General features: G+C 40.4%; 1 protein-coding gene across 2 annotated transcripts in view; it reads right to left on the minus strand.

Moving 5' to 3' along the window:
* Window positions 1–1,355: 1,355 nt before the first annotated feature.
* The window catches only part of Slc30a9 (solute carrier family 30 member 9), a 57,404-nt gene continuing 39,826 nt past the window's right edge, over window positions 1,356–18,933 (minus strand). For both annotated transcript variants that reach the window (XM_004658671.3, XM_045130172.1), the window contains exons 11-18: window positions 18,423–18,558; window positions 17,613–17,652; window positions 16,905–16,976; window positions 16,029–16,136; window positions 12,709–12,874; window positions 10,623–10,752; window positions 6,076–6,189; window positions 1,356–2,472 (exon numbers count right to left, since the gene is read on the minus strand). In XM_004658671.3, coding sequence (XP_004658728.1) covers window positions 2,428–2,472; window positions 6,076–6,189; window positions 10,623–10,752; window positions 12,709–12,874; window positions 16,029–16,136; window positions 16,905–16,976; window positions 17,613–17,652; window positions 18,423–18,558 — 811 coding nt within the window. In that variant the 3' untranslated portion in view covers window positions 1,356–2,427. The remainder of the gene's footprint in view (window positions 2,473–6,075; window positions 6,190–10,622; window positions 10,753–12,708; window positions 12,875–16,028; window positions 16,137–16,904; window positions 16,977–17,612; window positions 17,653–18,422; window positions 18,559–18,933) is intronic.

Below are 18,933 nucleotides of genomic sequence, written 5' to 3' on the forward strand. Positions count from 1 at the left end.
GGAAGGGTAGGACTCCTTACAACTGCCCCAGACACAAAATGGCCTGGATATCCATGACCTCACAGTGCCTGACACTATATACACAAGACCATCATAATAGGAAGAAAAGATAAGGACATCAAAATAAGAGAATGATTGAGAGGGGGAGGGGATATGATGGAAAGTGGAGTTTCAAAGGGGAAAGTGGGGGGGGAGGGTATTACTATGGGAGATTGTTTACAATCATGGAAGTTGTTAATAAAAAATATATTTATGGGCTGGAGAGATGGCTTAGCGGTTAAGTGCTTGCCTGTGAAGCCTAAGGACCCTGGTTTGAGGCTCGGTTCCCCAGGTCCCACGTTAGCCAGATGCACAAGGGGGCGCACGCGTCTGGAGTTCGTTTGCAGAGGCTGGAAGCCCTGGCGCGCCCATTCTCTCTCTCTCCCTCTATCTGTCTTTCTCTTTGTGTCTGTCGCTCTCAAATAAATAAATAAATAAATAATATATATATATTTATTTATTTATTGGAGGCGGGGGAAGAGGCAGATAGAGACAGAAGCAATGGGTGTGCCAGGGTCTCTAGCCAATGCAAATGAATTCTAGATGCATGCACCACTTTGTCCATCTAGCTTACGTCTGGAAACTGAACCTGGGTCCTTAAGCTTTGTAGGTAAATGCCTTAACCACTAAGCCATCTTTCCAGCTCTGATCTGTGGTCTGGATCTCTCTGTAGCTTCAGGCTGGCCTCTAACTCACGGTGGTCCTCCTACCTCTGCCTCCCAAGTATTGGAATAAGGGTGTGTACCACCATGCCTGGCTCCTTATTCAGGGTTTTATTATTATTAATATTATTTTTTTTTTCAATGTAGGGTCTCAATCTAGTGCAGGCTGACCTGGAATTCACTATGTTGCCTTAACTCACAGCGATCCTCCTACCTCAGCCTCCCAAGTGCTCGGATTAAAGGCATGTACCACCATTGTTTTCAATTTCTTGAGGATTTTAACATTATGATCACAGAAGAATGTGATCAGGCTCCCATCCCATTCTCCTCTTTTGCCCCTCTCCCCAGGCCCCTCCTCTTTCATAGTCTCTGTTCTGTTGTCTCCTTCCTTCTGTCCTCCTCTGACCTCCATGTGAAAATGTTGCTAGTGGGCTAAAGAGCTTAGCTCAGGGGTTAAGACCCTTGCTACCCTGACACTCCATAGTGAATCCCAGGCCAACATGGGCTGCAGCGAGACCCTACTTCCAACAAGCGCTACACCACCAAGACTGACCTGCACGACCACCCAGCACACTGCAGCCACCGCAACGCCATCAGCAATGCTGTCTGCTCCTTGGATACCGTGAAGTCATGCCATTTTGATGGAGACAGCAAGAGCTTTTAACTAAAATTTTAATTACAGAATTGAATGTTTTTATCTCCTCATGATTCGTGGTCATCAGAGAGCTGTTTGTTTACATGTGACAGCTATGCTACACATCCATTTATTACAGCAAGAAATCAGACACACGACCTATACTATATGAAACCACAACACAAGTTTTGGGGTAGGAGATTTACTTCTTTTTCTTAAGCGAAAAACATCCACAGTTCTGATTTACATAAGTTGTGCCTTCTTTTAAATAAATTAAAAACAAAATTCTGTCTTGCCTGTGAAATTATAAATATTACTAGTCCATTTTACAGAATGTTAAAACATTTACAAATGTACTATATATCCCAGAAAATAAACACTATGGCACTGAACCTAGTTTACCAAAAAAAGTCATCATAGATATATCTAGGGTTATTTTGTTTCTTAACATTAGAAAAATTAAACCAAACAAGGGAAAGTGAAAGATAAAGAACTGTACAAAACACGGCGACTATATCTGTGGGACAGTACTGACGTGTCTTCACTCAGTATGGGAAGGAAGCCATTTCTGGAATGGACGGACATTGTGGACAATGATGTGGAACTAGACCAACTCTCAGTGCTCAGGTCAGAATCAGCAAGGATAGGAGATCGGATCTCCACACTGGACAGAGAAAGACGGACTTGAGACACAGGACTGTTTCAATACCACATACCAAGATTTAGCCAGAATCTTCAAGATGGTAGACTTTGATGGAATGACATCTTCAGTAGAAATAAAAGTGATGATTCTATGGATGATACTCATCTGAACCAATGTGAACAAAGGAAACATGATTCCAAGGTACAAAGCACACCGGCTAACATGAGAAACTGTGAATGATCTAAGCAGTGGAAATGTTCCCTGTGAAGCATGAAAACATGATTAGAGGGAAGGAGCTTGAGTTCACATGAAGTATTTCATCCATCTGGAAACAATGGCTGCTGAATGGCACTGATCCTCTTCAGTGTGAGAAGTAGGAAACAGCTTTGAAATAGTGGCTCAACAAACTTGTCTCCAAGGCTCCATTGAAGAGATTCATTACATTAAATTCATAGTATCTCCAAATCTACGTGTCGAACTTCAGGATTCCGTTTCTGGAAAGAAAAAAAAAATACATTATTCATAGAAAACAAAATCTTCCCTTTCTTTTTTTTTCCTTTTCTTTCTTTCTTTCTTTTTCTTTTTTTCCTTTTCATCAACAGAACCATGAAAACATTTGTGGAAACCATTTCACTGGTGTCTATCAGCAACAGAAACTTATGTACAAGAAAAAAGGTCAATAGGTGAGTGGACACCCTATATGTATATTTTTTTCAAGGTATGGTCTTGCTTTAACCCAGGCGGACCTGGAATTCACTATGTAGTCTCAGGGTGGCCTCAAACTCACAGTGATCCCCCAATCTCTGCCTCCCGAGTGCTGGGATTAAAGACATGAATCACCATGGCCGGCGAGTGGACAGCGGTCCACCTTGCTGAATTGTTACTATGACAACACTTTCAGGATCTAGTAATGTAAACTACTGAAACACTAGAAAATAGAATATCTTCTTTTTCGTATCGAAAACAAAATCACTGTGAAACAAGACTAATCAGATATAACTTTTAGTACTTTATTTGCTATATTTTAGTAGCAGTCCATATAGTTTTAGGGCAGGCAGTATGCTTAAAAGTGCAGCTGACCCTGCAAGAGTCAGCGTAGCTGGGAAGACAAGTGAAGCAATACTGACCTATGACTTACTACGTAGTCTAGCTAATAACAGTTAACATTTACTGAGTCCTTGTTCCTATGCCAAACACTCTGCTGATTTTAAATCCTCATAACATTATTATTATTTCCATTTCACATGTGGGAAAATTTAGGTTTGGTGAATTGACTAAGCTGTGTAAAGTCACACAGGTAGTAAGTAATGGAGCCAGATGGATTTCAGGCAAGCTCCTGACCACTGCACTGCATTAAACAGAAATTTGGGAAACAAAGCGAAAGAGCCATTGTTTTTCCTCATGTAGTTGAGACAATGTCACTGAGGATGTCGCAGATAGAGACAGAGGAGAGCACGGGCGGGCAAGGGCAGGGAGCTCAGAAGTGGGCCGGCCCTACGGTAGTTAGTGATCATCTGAGAAGGCGACGGGAATGTCCCCCCCACTTTCCTTCACCTCCTTTCTCATTCAAAGTACTACAACTTTAATACAGATGCAGGTGATAAAGGATCTAGTTGTCTTAAGATTTTCCAATCTTCTAAGAGATTTTTGCAAAAACGTGAATAATACCACCAGTGTACTTTTATTTTTTCTCCCTATTTTAGAAAATAACTATTGTTGGAATTCAAAGTTAAACTTTTTTTTTTTTCCTTTCGAGGTAGGGTCTCATTGTAGCTCAGGATGACCTGACCTGGAATTCTCTATTAGTCTCAGGGTAGCCTTTAGCTCTTTAACTCCTACCTCTGCCTCCTAAGTGCTGGCCCTAATAGGTACATTTCACTCATCTTCTGCAGTTGCGTTTCTTGTAAAGCTGACATGTCAACTACCTCATCACTGAGGCTACACTCTGCCACCTCTGCACACAGTATTGGCAATCTTGACTCCTCTCTGCTCTTTCCCCAGATGGGATAGTCCATGGCGTCCTTTGCTGACTGCCTTTATAAACAATCCTCAGGTGTGCTTCCTTAAGTTCCCTAGCTGGTTAACAACCACTGGAAAGTCCCACTTGCAACACTGACAGTGAGCGAGGCGAGCTCACCTTTCAGCTGCACACCTCTTCCATCAGAGCTCGCCTGCAAGTCACCCAGTCAGAAAACGTCTGAGATCACGTGTGTGTAAGTGACCTCTCACAAATTATTTCCTTCTCTTCTCCTACGTTTCTTCCTAATCTTCTACAAGCTGTTTTTCATTAAACAATTTATACTGATTTTAACAATAAAATTAATAAAATTTTAAGAATAAAAATATGAGGATTAAATTATATACAATTTGATAAATATAAATACCTATAACTAGAATAATGGCCCTGGTATTTTTATTTTATTCACTTTATTTATTTATTTTGAGGTAAGGTCTCGCCCAGGCTGACCTGGAATTCACTTTATAGTCTCAGGGTGGCTTGAACTTAACTGCGATCCTCCTACCTCTGCCTCCTGAGTACTGGGATTAAAGGCATGTACTACCATGCCTGGTGGCCCTGGTATTTTAAAATAATTTTTAAGAATGAAGAGAGCTCTAATGTCGAAGAATTTGAAAATGCTTATGTACAAACTTTAAGAATTTAAAAGAGTACAGCTTGTGGATCTTGTTATCACTATTAACAAACAAAATCATCTTATTTGAAATACTTCTATAAATGTCATCAGATATCCAGATTCTAAAAGAAACCACAGTAGAAGCACAGAGAATTTTATGCTTATTTCCCACCCCCTCCTTTTTTTTGAGACAGGGTCTTATGTAGCCTAGGTTTGTCTCAAACTTACTACAGTCTAGGATGACCTTAAACCAATGATTGTGTTGTCTCCATCTGAGTGCTGAAATCAGAGGTATTCACTACTATGCTGGGTTTTATGTAGCATGGGGACTGAACCCCGGGCTTCATGCGTATTACAGACGCTCTCTACTAACTGAGCTACATCCCCAGCTCCTCATCATCTTCAAGTTTTGAAAACTCAAGAACAGCTGACACCACCTGAAGAAAATGGTTCATGGACTGCACATGTTAAAGACCAGCCTCATACCTTCAAAATGAACTCACAAGCTCATCAGTGGCAGTGTGAGAACAGACATTTTTAAAGGCAGCCTGCTTAGGTATCGTTTCAGTAACATAACTGATAGGTTACAACAGACGTCTGACTAGAAACAGACACATCAGATAATGTCAGGCACACTAGAAGCAAGATGTAAGTACATGCTCAGTGTATTTTAGTTGTCCTAATTAAACACATACGTGCACACACACACACACACTTGACACAGAAAGAGGGAGGGAGAGAGAATGAGAATGGACAGGTCAGGGCCTTCAGCCACTGCAAACAAACTCCAGATGTATGTCCCACCTTGTGCATCTGGCTAACGTGGGTCCTGGAGAACCGAACCTGAGTCTTTTGGCTTTGCAGGCAAATGCCTTAACCACTAAGCCATCTCTCCAGCCCTAGTTGTTCTTTTGACTTATATCTTGAATTTCCCTTTTATTTTGCTCTAGAAACTTTCAAAATGCTTCTGATCTAAAGACAATACATTTTACTATTTTAGGAGCTTAGCAGACAGATACTAGTTGAAAATAGAGAATGTGGGGCTGGAGAGATAGCTTAAAGGTTAAGATGTTTGCCTGCAAAGCCTAAGGATCCAGGTTTGATTCCTCAGGGCCCATGAAAGCCAGATGCACAAGAGGGTGCATGCATCTGGAGTTTATTTGCAGCGGCTGGAGGCCCTGGCACGCACCCATTCTCTCTCTCTGTAAAATAAAAAATAAAATTAAAAAAATAGAAAGTAGCGAATTTGGAATTGAACAACAGAGCCAAATCAGTTCTCTCCTTCACTGGCTGAACTGCCCAGCTTCTCCATCCCAATCTTCAGCTTCCTTAAACACCGCAGCTCATGGGTAACCGACGATACAGTTCACGTGTGACACGCTTAGCATGGTGCCTTGACTCAGAGCTATGTACTCAAGAATTAGTTGCCATTATTAGCCCATTATGTTTATGAATACATCTTACTTTCAGTTCCTTCTCAAGTCTATCTACTTCTGCTCCCAAAGTATCGATAATATTTTCTCCATGTTTAAGCATAAACGTTTCTAGTTCTTCAGGAGTTTTCACTTCTTGAATTTCCTATAAGGCAAACAAAATTTTTTTTTATAAATCACAATAGCATACTCATAATTCCTTTATAAAATTTATAAGTTATGCTTAATGAAAAATAAAACTAGGCCATAAGCATTGGATCATCTGTTTCCAAAAAATTCAGGCCACAAAAATGGAGCACAATGCTACACAGTGGGCACTATGACATTAGTGGAAAGAACACTCATGAAGTACTGCTAAGATAGGGGTTTCACTATGGAAAAATATTAAGTCTCTACCACAGTCTATATTCCAAGTAGGTTAAACACCCAAGAGTAAAAATGCCACAAAACATTTTTAGAGGAAAAAAAGGAAGTATCTTTGTGATGAGATAAAGGAGGATTTTTCACACAAGATAAAAGTACAACGAAGCCTGGGCTGGAGGGATGGCTTAACAGGTTAAGGCACTTGCCTGTGAAGCCAAAGGACCAAGATTCGATTCCCTAGGACCCACGTAAGCCAGATGCACAAGGTGGCACATGTGTCTGGGGTTTGTTTACAGTGGATGAAGGCCCTGGCGTGCCCATTATCTCTTTCTCTCTGCCTCTATCTCTGTCACAAATAAAGAAAATAAATTTTAAAAAAGCATAATGAAGGAAGCAGTAGAAAATTTAACATTAAAATTAAAAATTATCACTGGGTATGGTGGTGCATGTCTTTAATCACAGCACTCGAGAGACGGAGATAGGAGGATTGCTGTGAGTTCAAGGCCACCCTGAGAATACATAATGAATTCCAGGTCAGCCTGGGCCAGAGTAAGACCCTATCTTGAAAGACAAAAACCAAACCAAACCAAAACAAAAAACTATATGGGCTGGAGAGATGGCTTAGCAGTTAAGGCACTTGCCTGCAAAGCCAAAGGACCCAGGTTTGATTCCCCAGTACCCACATAAAGACAGAAGCATGGAGAGGCACAGGTGTTTGGAGTTGGTTTACAGTGGTACTTGGCCCTGGCATGCCCATTCTCATTCTCTCTCTCAGCTTGTAAACAAGTAAATAAATAAATAATTAATTAAAAGAATTAAAAACTATCTTTAGCCAGGCGTGGTGGTGCATGCCTTTAATCCCAGCATTTGGGAGGCAGAGGTAGGAGGATTGCCGTGAGTTTGAGGCCACCCTGAGGCTACATAGTGAATTCCAGGTCAATCTGGACTAGAGTGAGACCCTACCTGTAAAAACCAAAAACAACAACAACAAAAACAAAAACTATCTTTAAATCTTCTACACAAAAGAATTTGCATATGTGCAACTGAAGATGGACTGGTGTCCGACATACTAAAATTAAAATGATTACAAATCAAGCCGGGCGTGGTGGTGCACGCCTTTAATCCCAGCACTCAGGAGGCAGAGGTAGGAGGATTGCCATGAGTTTGAGGCCACCCTGAGACTACAGAGTTAACTCCAGGTCAGCCTGGACCAGAGTGAGACCCTACCTCGAAAAACCAAAGCAAAAAAAAAAAAAAAAAAAAAAGATTACAAATCAGTGAGAAAACATGAACTAAAAACAAACAAAAAGGTACAATGTAGAACAAGTACCAATGGTTGATGAATTTCAATGTTTACTAAACTTACTACTCCAAGAAACAGAAATCAAAACAAGACACTATTTCATAACTATCACAGTTGAAAACACTTCAAGACTCTGTCGGTGTCCCCTGTGAAGTACGTGCGGCAACAGACACTTGCCGCGCTGCTGGTGGAAGGTAAAACCGATGTACACGGGAGAACAACCTGACAACATTTACGGAAGTTGAGGATGAGATGTACACATTCTCAATGACCTTAAACCTAACCCCCTAAAGATGCTTTTGCACATGTGATCCAGGAAGCATGCATGAGAATGCCGTCATTCTTCTTCCTTCCCTTCCTCCCTCTCTGGAGCAGTCTCACTATATAGCTGAGGCTGGCTCTAACTCATGATCCTCTTGCTCTAGCCTCCTAAGCACTGGGACTTCAGGTAGACACTATCATGTCTGGCTTGTAGCATAGTTTCTAAGATCTGAACATAGCTCATTCAATGAGGGACAGGATATATAAATTGTAACGTATTCAGAGGATGGAATATTATATAACAGCAACAGTAAATTATCCATACTATAAATTAAAAAGGAATCTTGAAAATATGCTGTCTTGTGAACTATACAGAGATGCATATTATAAAACTATTTATCTATTTACACCATGATTTTTTTTGGGCGAGGTAGGGTCTCACTCTAACCCAGGCTGACCTGGAATTCACTATGTAGTCTCAGGCTTACCTTGAACTCATGGTGATCCTCCTACCTCTGCCTCCCGAGTGCTGGGATTAAAGGTGTGCGCCACCATGCCCAGAGCTACACCATGAATTTTTAAACATTAAAAATCATATATTGGGCTGGAGGGTTGGCTTAGCAGTTAAGGCATTTGTCTGCAAAGCCAAAGGACCCAGGTTCGATTCTCCAGGACCCACATTAGTCAGATGCACAAGGGGCACATGTGTTTGGAGTTTGTTTGCAGTGGCTGGAGGATCTGGCGTGCCCATTCTCTCTCTCCCTCTTTCTGTCAAATAAATAAATAAAAATAATATATAAAAACCTTTAAAAATCTGATGTACTACGCTAAATTCTAAAAAGTACAAAATCTGAGTGGAAATGACAAGTACATTCAGCACAACAGAAAGCTCTGGGGCTAAGAAGGGAATTGGGATTTGTAAAGAATGAGGCTTGAACTATTTTGTAATGATATATTTCTTTTAAGAATTGAAGCAAACACAGTGTATGTATGTTGGACACTCTTAATCTGAGAATCCATGTTTTAATCCACAACTTAAGAAATATTTATTTTTATTTATTTATTTGACAGAGAAAGGAGGGAGGGAGGGAGGGAGAGAATGGGCACTCCAGGGCCTCCTGCCACTGCAAACACACTCCAGATGCGTATGCCCCCTTGTGCATCTGGCTAATGTGGGTCCTGGGGAAATCGAACCTGGGTCCTTTGGCTTCTCAGGCAAACACCTTAACCGCTAAGCCACCCCTCCAGCCCTTAATCCACAGCTTAAAAAAAAATTATTTGAGAAAGAGAGAGAGAGAAAGAATATGGGTGTGCCAGGGCCTCCAGTCACTGCAAACAAACTCCAGATGCATGTACCACCTTGTGCATCTGGCTTACATGGGTTCTGGGGAACTGAATCTGGGTCCTTTGGCTTCACAGGTGAACCCTTTAACTGCTAAACCATCTCTCCAGCCCTTAATCCAGAACTTTTTGAGCACTGACTTGACACTCAGGAAGGCATTTCAGGGTTCTGGAGTAAGATGCTCAAACAGCTAGGCATGGTGGCTCACTCCTGTAAGCCCAGCAGGCTGGGGTGGGAGGACTGCTATTAGCTCAAAGCCAGGTTGGGTACAGGTCAGCTTGGGCTCCTCTCAAAAAGCAGGAGAAAACAAAGAAGATGCTCAATCCATAAAGCCTATGAAAATTTTCTAAAAAGGAAAAAAAAAAAAACAAACCCGAAACATTTCTGGTCCTTAGCATTTCATGTAAGATATTCAACCCATGGAGCAAAATACTAAGATTTGGCTGAATCAAGTGATAATACCTGTGCTGTTTATTATGTGATCCTCTGTAAATTATCCTTTAAATTATAGCAGCCTCCCCTTATCTGTGAGGATACGGGATAAGCTTCAAGAACCCGAAAGCCTCATAGCCAGCAGAGAATTCTATCTAATCCCATGGTTTTACAACTTTACCTATGGTCAAGTTTAATTAATTAATAAATTAAGCACAGTAAAATATTATGAATAAAGCCAAACTGTAACAATACTCTGGACCAAACCCTCAACCACCAGTGTGGGTAGAACACAGCTTGATAATCTGGACAGGATGACATTCATGTCCTAGGAGATAGTACAAGATTTCATAACACTGCTTAAAAAGGCAATTTAAAGCTTATGTCTATTTCTGGGATTTTTCACTTACTATTTTTGAGTGAGTTTGACCTCATGTCATTAAAACCACACAAAGTAAAACTTTTAAAGGAAGGTATGTTGTATTCTTAATAAAAGCACAAGTTCTGGAGTGAAAAATAAAATTCCTATCTGGCACCATATATTTGGCTCTAAAAATGTTAGAAGAGTCAATCTCATCTGTGTCTTAATGTGACGCAGTGTTAGAACACACACTGTTTGGTGATGATGTGTGTCAGAACACACCCAGCTGGTGAAGGGGGCTGGTGAGGTGAAGTGACATAAACACACCAACTTAATGAGAAGGGTGCGCTACAGCTCCTCTAACCTATTGAAAATAAAAAGGTTCTTTGTCAGATTTTGGAACCTAGGAATTTGAGAGCTGAAGTGACTTCAGAATCATAAGGAAGAAGTTTTGTTTACACTAAACATAATTTTTCTAACCATTGGCTACTAAAGACAATGAATACATAAACATACCTGTAGCATTTGGTCAAAATCTTGTTTTTCCAAATATGATCGTGTAACAACTCGTCCATCGAAATCAACTTCTGCCTTAAATCTTACTTTGCCTAGCCCAAGATCTGTGGCTTTAACATCATGAATTGCCCTGCAAAGAATGATAATGCATACTAATCTATATGCACGTGTACACACACACACACACACACACACACACACACACACACACACACACAGACTCTGATGGCACAGAATTCTTTTTTGCCCCTAGTGATGAATACAGGCAAAGATGCTTCAGAATAGTCACCACTTAGTATCACAGATCATTTTCAAATGCTGACCATCTATTTTGTAAAAATATTATTTTTACTTATTTATTACTGTCAGAGAGAGAGAGGGGGAGGGAGAAAGGGCATGCCAGGGCATCTAGGCACTGCAAACAAACTCCAGATGCATGAGCTACTATGAGCATCTGGCTTATGTGGGACCTAGCAAATTGAATCTAGGTCCTCTGACCATCTATTTTGTATTTTATGTATAATGCCATATAAAGGTCTAAACTTAACATTTTATAGTAATTTATACACATTACTACCAACTCTAAAGAAACAGATTTTATTTTTTTTGGTTTTTCAAGGTAGGGTCTCACTCTAGCCCAGGCTGACCTGGAATTAACTGTCATCTCAGGGTGGCCTTGAACTCATGGCGATCCTCCTACCTCTGCCTCCCGAGTGCTGGGATTAAAGGAGTACGCCACCACGCCTGGCTAAGAAACAGATTTTAAAGGAATTTCATACTATGAACTGTATACCAAAATATTAGATAATGAAGCAATAATGGAAGTTTCAAGAAAGATACAAACTACTGAAACTGGCTCAATAATAAATCATCGAGGTTACTTGCTTAGCATGTGTGACGTCCACGGTTTGAGCTACAGTACCACCACCATAAAAAGTAGTAATAATTTGAAACAGCCTATAATAAATCATGGAATTAGTAATCAAAAAACTATTCACACAGCTGGGGAGATAGATTAACACTGAAAGCCACTTGCTTGCAAAGCCAGTCTGCCTGGGGTTCAATTCCCAGGCACCCTCATAAGCCAGATGCATGTGTCTGGAGTTTGTTTGCCAGCAACAAGAGGCCCTAGCACATTTATTTTCTCTCTCTCATAAATAAATAAATAAAGTATTAAGAATGACTGGACAGATGGCTCAGGGGCTAAAGGTGCTTGCTTGCGAGGCTTCATAACACAGGTTCGATTCCCCAGCACCCAAGTAAAGCCAGACACACAAGGTGGTGCATATGTTGAGTTTGTCTGCAGGGGCAAGAGGCCTGGCTGCTTGTTTTCTCTCTCTCTAATAAATAGAAAGTTTAGAAAAAATTTAAAAAGTATTCATACAGATGGCTTCATGACTAAATTCTACCAGACATTTGAAAAGGAAATTAGGGACTAGGGAAAGCAGGGCTTAATTGGTAAAAAGAGCTTGCTTGCAAAGCCTGTTGGTCTGAGTTTCATTCCCCAGTACGCATGTAAAACCAGGCATGCAAAAACAACAGGTCTGCTTACAAAGGAAGTTAATCTAAATTCTTCACAAACTCTTCCAAAAACAGGAAAGGATGTTAAAACTTCCCAACTCATTTTGAGAAACCGATATTATGGAGATGGGGCATTAATATAGCTTGTTTCATATTAGGTCACTAAATTTAATACTAATTTCAAGAATATTCAAGCATGCCCTCCCACTTTCCATCCTGAGGGAAAGAGGTAGGAGACTCTTTCAGACCATGGACTTCTCTGCCTCACAGAGCTAGGAACTAAATATGCCTCTCATCTGTAGGAATTAAGAGGACAAGTATTTTCAACTTCTGTTTTCATTCTCACCTGACTATGCCTTATTCTAAAAGATATACAGGATTGAAAAGGGAACTCATTAGGGAGTTTCTAAATGTACTTGCTTCCATTGAAGATAAAAATTCAGCAAAGTAAAGATTAAAATGTTCCAAAGGCTAGGAATCCAAAACTTCAACAGTACTTACAAACACGATTGTTTTTTGCTATGTTTTGTAAGCCGCCCACAGGGCACCCACAGGCGAGGCTGACCTTACTGACGGGTCGTTCTCCAGGAGTTCAGTCAGTCGCTGCACTTGCTCCGGCTGGATGGATCGCCCTAACAACGCTTCTGTGTTAGTGTAGATGAGAAAGGCCGACACCACACCTAGTAAGGTGCCCACGCCCAAAGAGCCCAAGCTGTCATACATTGGATTGCCTAAGGGAAGCAAGCAAGAAAGCAGGGAATCAACATTTCCTCTTACTCTACTGAGGAAGAGAGCAAACAACCAGGACTGATCAATCAAAAAACTTGAGATTCACTATTCCTTTAGTGACTGCTAATAGTTTTACTATACTACAAAAGGAAATGGGCTCAATTGACTTCATATTTACTTAAAAGTGTTATGTGAATTATTTATAGTCTCTCTCTTTTTTTTTTTTTTTTTTTTTGAGGTAGGGTCTCTGGCCCAGGCTGACCTGGAATTCACTCTGGAGTCTCAGGGTGGCCTCGAACTCATGGTGATGCTCCTCCCTCTGCCTCCCGAGGGCTGGGATTAGAGGCGTGCGCCACCACGTCTGGCTCTACAGTCTCTTTCTTATATCTTGTCGTTACATAGGCAAGAGTTCAGAACATTTTCAGATTAGAAACAACATGAATACAAACAAGATCATATATATAATTAGATATAACAATACCATCTTTGTAATCAACTTTTTTGTGTGTGTGTGTTTCTTTGGAGACAAGGCCGTAGCCCAGGCTGGTCTTGAACTCACAGCAATCCTGCCTCAGCCTCCCAAGTGCTAGGATTATAGGTATGGGCCATCACATTCAACTTATTTAGCTATTTTAAAGCATGATAAAACATATAATTATTTTACTAAAGATCTCAATCCACATACTAGCTTTACTAGTGTAGTCTACAGGTAGCACTAAAAAGTGAACTTGGCTGGGCGTGGTGGCGCATGCCTCTAATCCCAGCCCTCGGGAGGCAGAGGGAGGAGGATCGCCGTGAGTTCGAGGCCACCCTGAGACTCCAGAGTGAATTCCAGGTCAGCCTGGGCCAGAGTGAGACCCTACCTCGAAAAACAAAACAAAATAAAACAAATAAACAAAAAGTGAACTTACTTATCTCTACTAACTGGTCTACTACTAAGCATACATAATCCACCATAAACTGCAGTCATAGAATGCAATATCAAAACTGTTCTTTAAAAATACAAGTTTATAAGTTTGAATAATTATGAATAATAATGTATGTCCAAAAGTAGGTCCAAAGCTGTTAAATCAACCACAGGAACAATCATTACTTTCAGATCACAGTGAGCGGGACAGAATGATGTTTTAGTCTTAAAATTTGCATTCAAAATGAGAAGACTGTATGTTGGACTACCTAAAGACCCACTGCAGACCTGTGAGAGCTCACCATCCGGAACTGCCGTATGCCTGCAAGGACCAGGGGAAAGCATGGAAGCAGCTCTGTTCCCAGAGAAGGCGGCATTCACACCAAGTGGTTCTTGTTTTAGGAAAAAATAATTTTGTTTTCTCACTTACCTGTACTCTATTGGCTATCTAAGGACTGAACTAGTTACCAAACTTAAAGAGTTAAGGTTACAGGAAGGCAACAGAAGTCACCAAGGCACTGTTATACCAGGAAGAGACAAAGGAACTTAGGAAAGTTCTCCCTCACAGCGTCTAAAGGAGGGTTACTAAAGTAATTATTATCCACACTCTTATAGGTAAAGAACTTTAAGTTCAGAGTGATTGTAAAATTTAAGGCACAGCCATACAGGCTTCTAGTACTACAGAAATCTAATGCCTTTACTTATTCTTGAGCTCAAGGTACTTCTAATTCAGAGGAAGGTGAGTACTGTGCATTTCTTCTTATTTTTTTAAGTTAGCATACAAAGAGATGGGTTCTATTATGGCATTTTCTTATGTACATGTATTATACTTTTCCCTCATGAATCCCCTTCCCTTACAACCACCCTCCCATCTCCTCTGGTTCTACTACTGATCTTCAATCTGCTTTCATGTTACATGAATCTCATCCCACTCACTTTTCCTTATTTCCCATCTCCTTTACTATTTCTCCCTCTTCACTCATGGTCGTTTCTTTCGGCACAGACAGACCTAGATTCTGCATACAAGAAAATCAAAATTCAGGTCTTCCTGAGTCTGGCTTATTTTGCTAAACACAGAGATAGTCAGTTTGATCCATTTTCCTGTAAATGAACTAGCCCCAATTATACAAGTAATTAGTATGGAACTACTATTTTATTTTTTGTTTTTTTGAGAAAGGGTCTCACTCTAGCTCAGGCTGATCTAGAATTCACTATGTAGTGAAGTGGCCTCGAATTCACTGTGATCCTCCTACCTCTGCCTCCTGTGTGCTGGGATTAAGGACGTGCACCACCATGGCTGGCAGGAATTACTATTTTATAATCCACTGGTTTAAAGTTACTTAATGGTATAAAAAACATCAAGGGGTGGGAGATGGCTCAGGGGAAAAGCGTGCACTGTACAAGCCCAAGGGCCTGTGCTCAGATCCTCAGTACCCGAATGAAATGCCAGACATGGCATGTGCACTTGTAATCTCCGTCTTGGGAAGACAAGAGGTCCCTGGGACTCACTGGATGGCTAGGTGGTCTAGCTGAATTGGTTAGTTCCATGTTTCAGAGATCCTCTATCTCAAAGAGTAACGTGAGGGGTGAAGAAATTGCTCAGCAGTTAAGGCACTTGCCTACAAAGCCTAAGGACCTAAGTTCAATTCCCCAGTACCCAGGTAAAGTGAGTTGCACAATGTGGCTCATGTGTCTTGAGCTTATTTGCAGTGGCTAGAGGCCCTGGCATGCCTACTCTCTCTCCCCTCTCAAACGGATAAATATTTTTTTTTTAAAGAATAATGTGGAAAATAACTAAGACGACAAACAATGTCACCCTCTGGTCTATACATATACAAACATGAATATACACATACATGTACACCACACACACACACAAGCAATGTGGAGGTGGCTATGGGCAAAGCACCTGCTGTGTAAGCATGAGGAGCTGACTTTAGGTCCCCAGGACCACATAAAGCTTGACATGTAGTAAGTGTTGAACCCTAGCACTTCTACGGTAAGATGGGAGGCAGAGACAGGAGAGTCCTGCAAAGCTCACAGGCCAGCTGGCCTAGTGCACGCAGCACTGAGTAAGACACCCTGTCTCAACAAGGTAGAAGGCAAAAACCGACATACGAGGCTGTCCTCTGACCTACCTTCACATAAGTGCCGTGGTACACACGCACACAAAAGGAAAGTAAGTCCTCATATATTAGTGTGAAGCGGAGGAATACAAGTAAGTCACCTGTAATTTGATAGTTATTTACCTGTCACAGAAGTAAGGCCCATGCAAGTGGCTGCTATTGTCACTCCCAAAACAGCTGCAGTGTCTTCCAACAGTATAACGTTTGTACTAGGATCACGACTTTCCATGACTTATATTGGAGGAATAGATAAGAAAAGAACATTTCAGGAAGTATCCATTCAAAATCAAACTATATATTAACATTAAAAATGTATTAAATGTTAACAATAACATATACAAACTTGAATTACTTTCCAGTAATATAAGCATATGTAGAAATGAAGTAGTCACATAAATCAAATTCAAATATAAAATATCCCTATGCTCTAATCACACTACTTCTCCTTGTTTCTCTCTTTCAAGGTAAGGTCTCACTCTAGCCCAGGCTGACCTGGAATTCAGTACATATTCTCAGAGTAGCCTCGAACTAATGCAATTTTCCTACCTCTGTCTCCCAAGTGCTAGGATTAAAGGTGTGTGCCACCATGCCTGGCAAAATTTTATTTTATTTTATTTTTTATTTTATTTTATTTTTATTTTAGATTGAGAGATAAGAGAAAGAGGCTATGGGGAGGGGAATTGGGTGCACCAGGGCCTTTCAGCCCGAGAATGAATTCCAGATGTGTGCGCCCCCTTGTGGCACATGTTCGACATTGTGTGCTTGCGTCACTACATCTCTCTATGTGGGACCTGGAGATTAGAACATGCATTGTTATGCTTTGTAGGCAAGTGCCTTAACCACTAAGCCATCTCTCCAGCCCCTATTTTTCTCTTTTGAACAGAGCTGACTTGTTTTGTAAGAGCCACATAAGGAACACATTGAGGTAATAAGGAAATAGCACTAGATATTTTAAACAAATAAAAAGGAAAAATAATTATCAAGCTCAGAAACACATACCATACTTATAAAATGACGTTCCTTTGGCCTGAGCACTCCTCCGCAGTTCATTTATGGCAACAAGAAGTGTTGCTGAAAGAAAAGTATCTATCAGCAAGAGAACACCTCTGCATGAATCTCCAAGCTTTCAAGATGGCATTTCAAAAGAGGAGTGAGTGAAGAAGTGCAGCACTTTAATGCCGTTGTTGGCAACGAGAAAGGTTGTATAGTAACCGTCAGTACCAGGACTCTGATAATCTCTGTAATAAAATGGATTCCGTATTTCCACCATAGTCGTCGCTCCTAATGGCTACAACCCAGCCTTAGCTTACTAAGCAGCCAGGCAGTTCCATATAGATATTAGCAGCTCTGTCCTAATATTGCTATCATTGTAGGCTTCAGAAATTTTGAAATATTTTTATTGCAAAACATAGCTTTCTTCAGATTAACACTACTAAACACTATTTTTAGAAACTAAGTACACTTAAGTGTTTATGTTGTTTCCAGTGTCTAGAGCACTGTAAGATACTTGTGGACTAGACCATCTTCTCCTCTGTGCTCATCTCACTACAGCAACAAGCACAGTGCATTATATAAAGATTTCTAGCTACAAAAAAATAAAGTTTAGATTCCTGCAGGATTAACAGAACTGAGCAAACTATAAGTAATGGACCATTGAATGCATGTCATTAAACTGAAAATAAAGACATACTTTATGAAAATACATACCTCCTTCAGATACCAACGATCCTGCTAGAATACAATATGCCTAGAAAATATTAAAATAAAGTATAAATGGAGTATTCCACTAATGAACACAGTTACTCACATATACAGTATGGAATACCTGAAATAGAAACAAAATCCAAATATAAGCTAGATAATAAGGATTTTTTTTGTTGTTGTTGTTTTGAAACTCAGATGAGGGCAATGAGCACACACTTATCTGAATTTTGGGTATGAGCGGGGGGGGGGGGGGGGCAGCAAGAGCCACAGCCACGCTCAAGAACTCGCGGCTTCTGTTTGGACCTATGCTCAGCTCACAGAAAGTCCTGAGCCATGCGGGGTAGAAGTAGCCACAGGCAGGGCGCGAGCATACGGTTTTGGTATCAGGACTTCCTTCAGTCCCAGGACACTCCCTCCATTAAATAAAGATGGCAACACAAGCCTCATGGACACAAGGGGTTAACCTAGTGACACAAATTTTTCCAAAATTTTTAATGAAATTCATTCCAAACAGTTATAGAATGTTCAGTATACCTTTTTGTAACCCTAGGCTTTCCTGAAACAAGAGGTTTAAAAATTTGAAAATTTCCAGTGGAATTCAACACTCTAATCATTCAGTTACTGAATCCAAGCACTTACAAGAGTTAGTGATTTGTATCGTATAACAATGTTAAAATAAGGCTGATTTTGTCCTGTTTTATGGACCCTAATAATACTAAAAAAAAAAAAAAGGGTTACACAGCTGGGGAGATAGCTCAGTGGGTAAAGCTGCTACTTCACAGTGGAGGTGAGGAGGAGTGGAAAGAGGATCACCCAGAGGAGGGATTCCATGGGCTGAGGATGAAGCAATCCCATGACTCCATGGTACCAAGAGAGTCCTGCACCCATCATGAAAATACCAACACCGCTAATCAGTGAAGCAATGTAGCGCATATTTGAGAATCCGTACCTGAGAAAAAAAAGATAATATTGTTTACCTTTCAAAATCTGCTTAGTAAGTCAATCAAAAAGAAAACAAAAAATTCTACAAGTATCAGGATGCTGTAATTTTATAATCTGAATACAGTGTGTAATACCAAGCTCAAATTTAACTAAAAAGAAACACATATACAAATCATAAGGAATTCAAGATCTTTTAAAATCTATACAACAAAGCAAATATCATTTAATTCAGGTATTTGCTAATCCCTATTCCATACAGTCTATTTTGATTTACCAGGGCTACTTTACAATTATGTTTCACAGATGATGGTAAAATTAATCTTTTAAAAATACATTAAGATGCTTACTGAATGGGACAACATTTGATTTCCTTGTGCTATAG

The sequence above is a fragment of the Jaculus jaculus genome, chromosome 11 (assembly GCF_020740685.1).
Source record: "Jaculus jaculus isolate mJacJac1 chromosome 11, mJacJac1.mat.Y.cur, whole genome shotgun sequence".
Taxonomy (NCBI): domain Eukaryota; kingdom Metazoa; phylum Chordata; class Mammalia; order Rodentia; family Dipodidae; genus Jaculus; species Jaculus jaculus.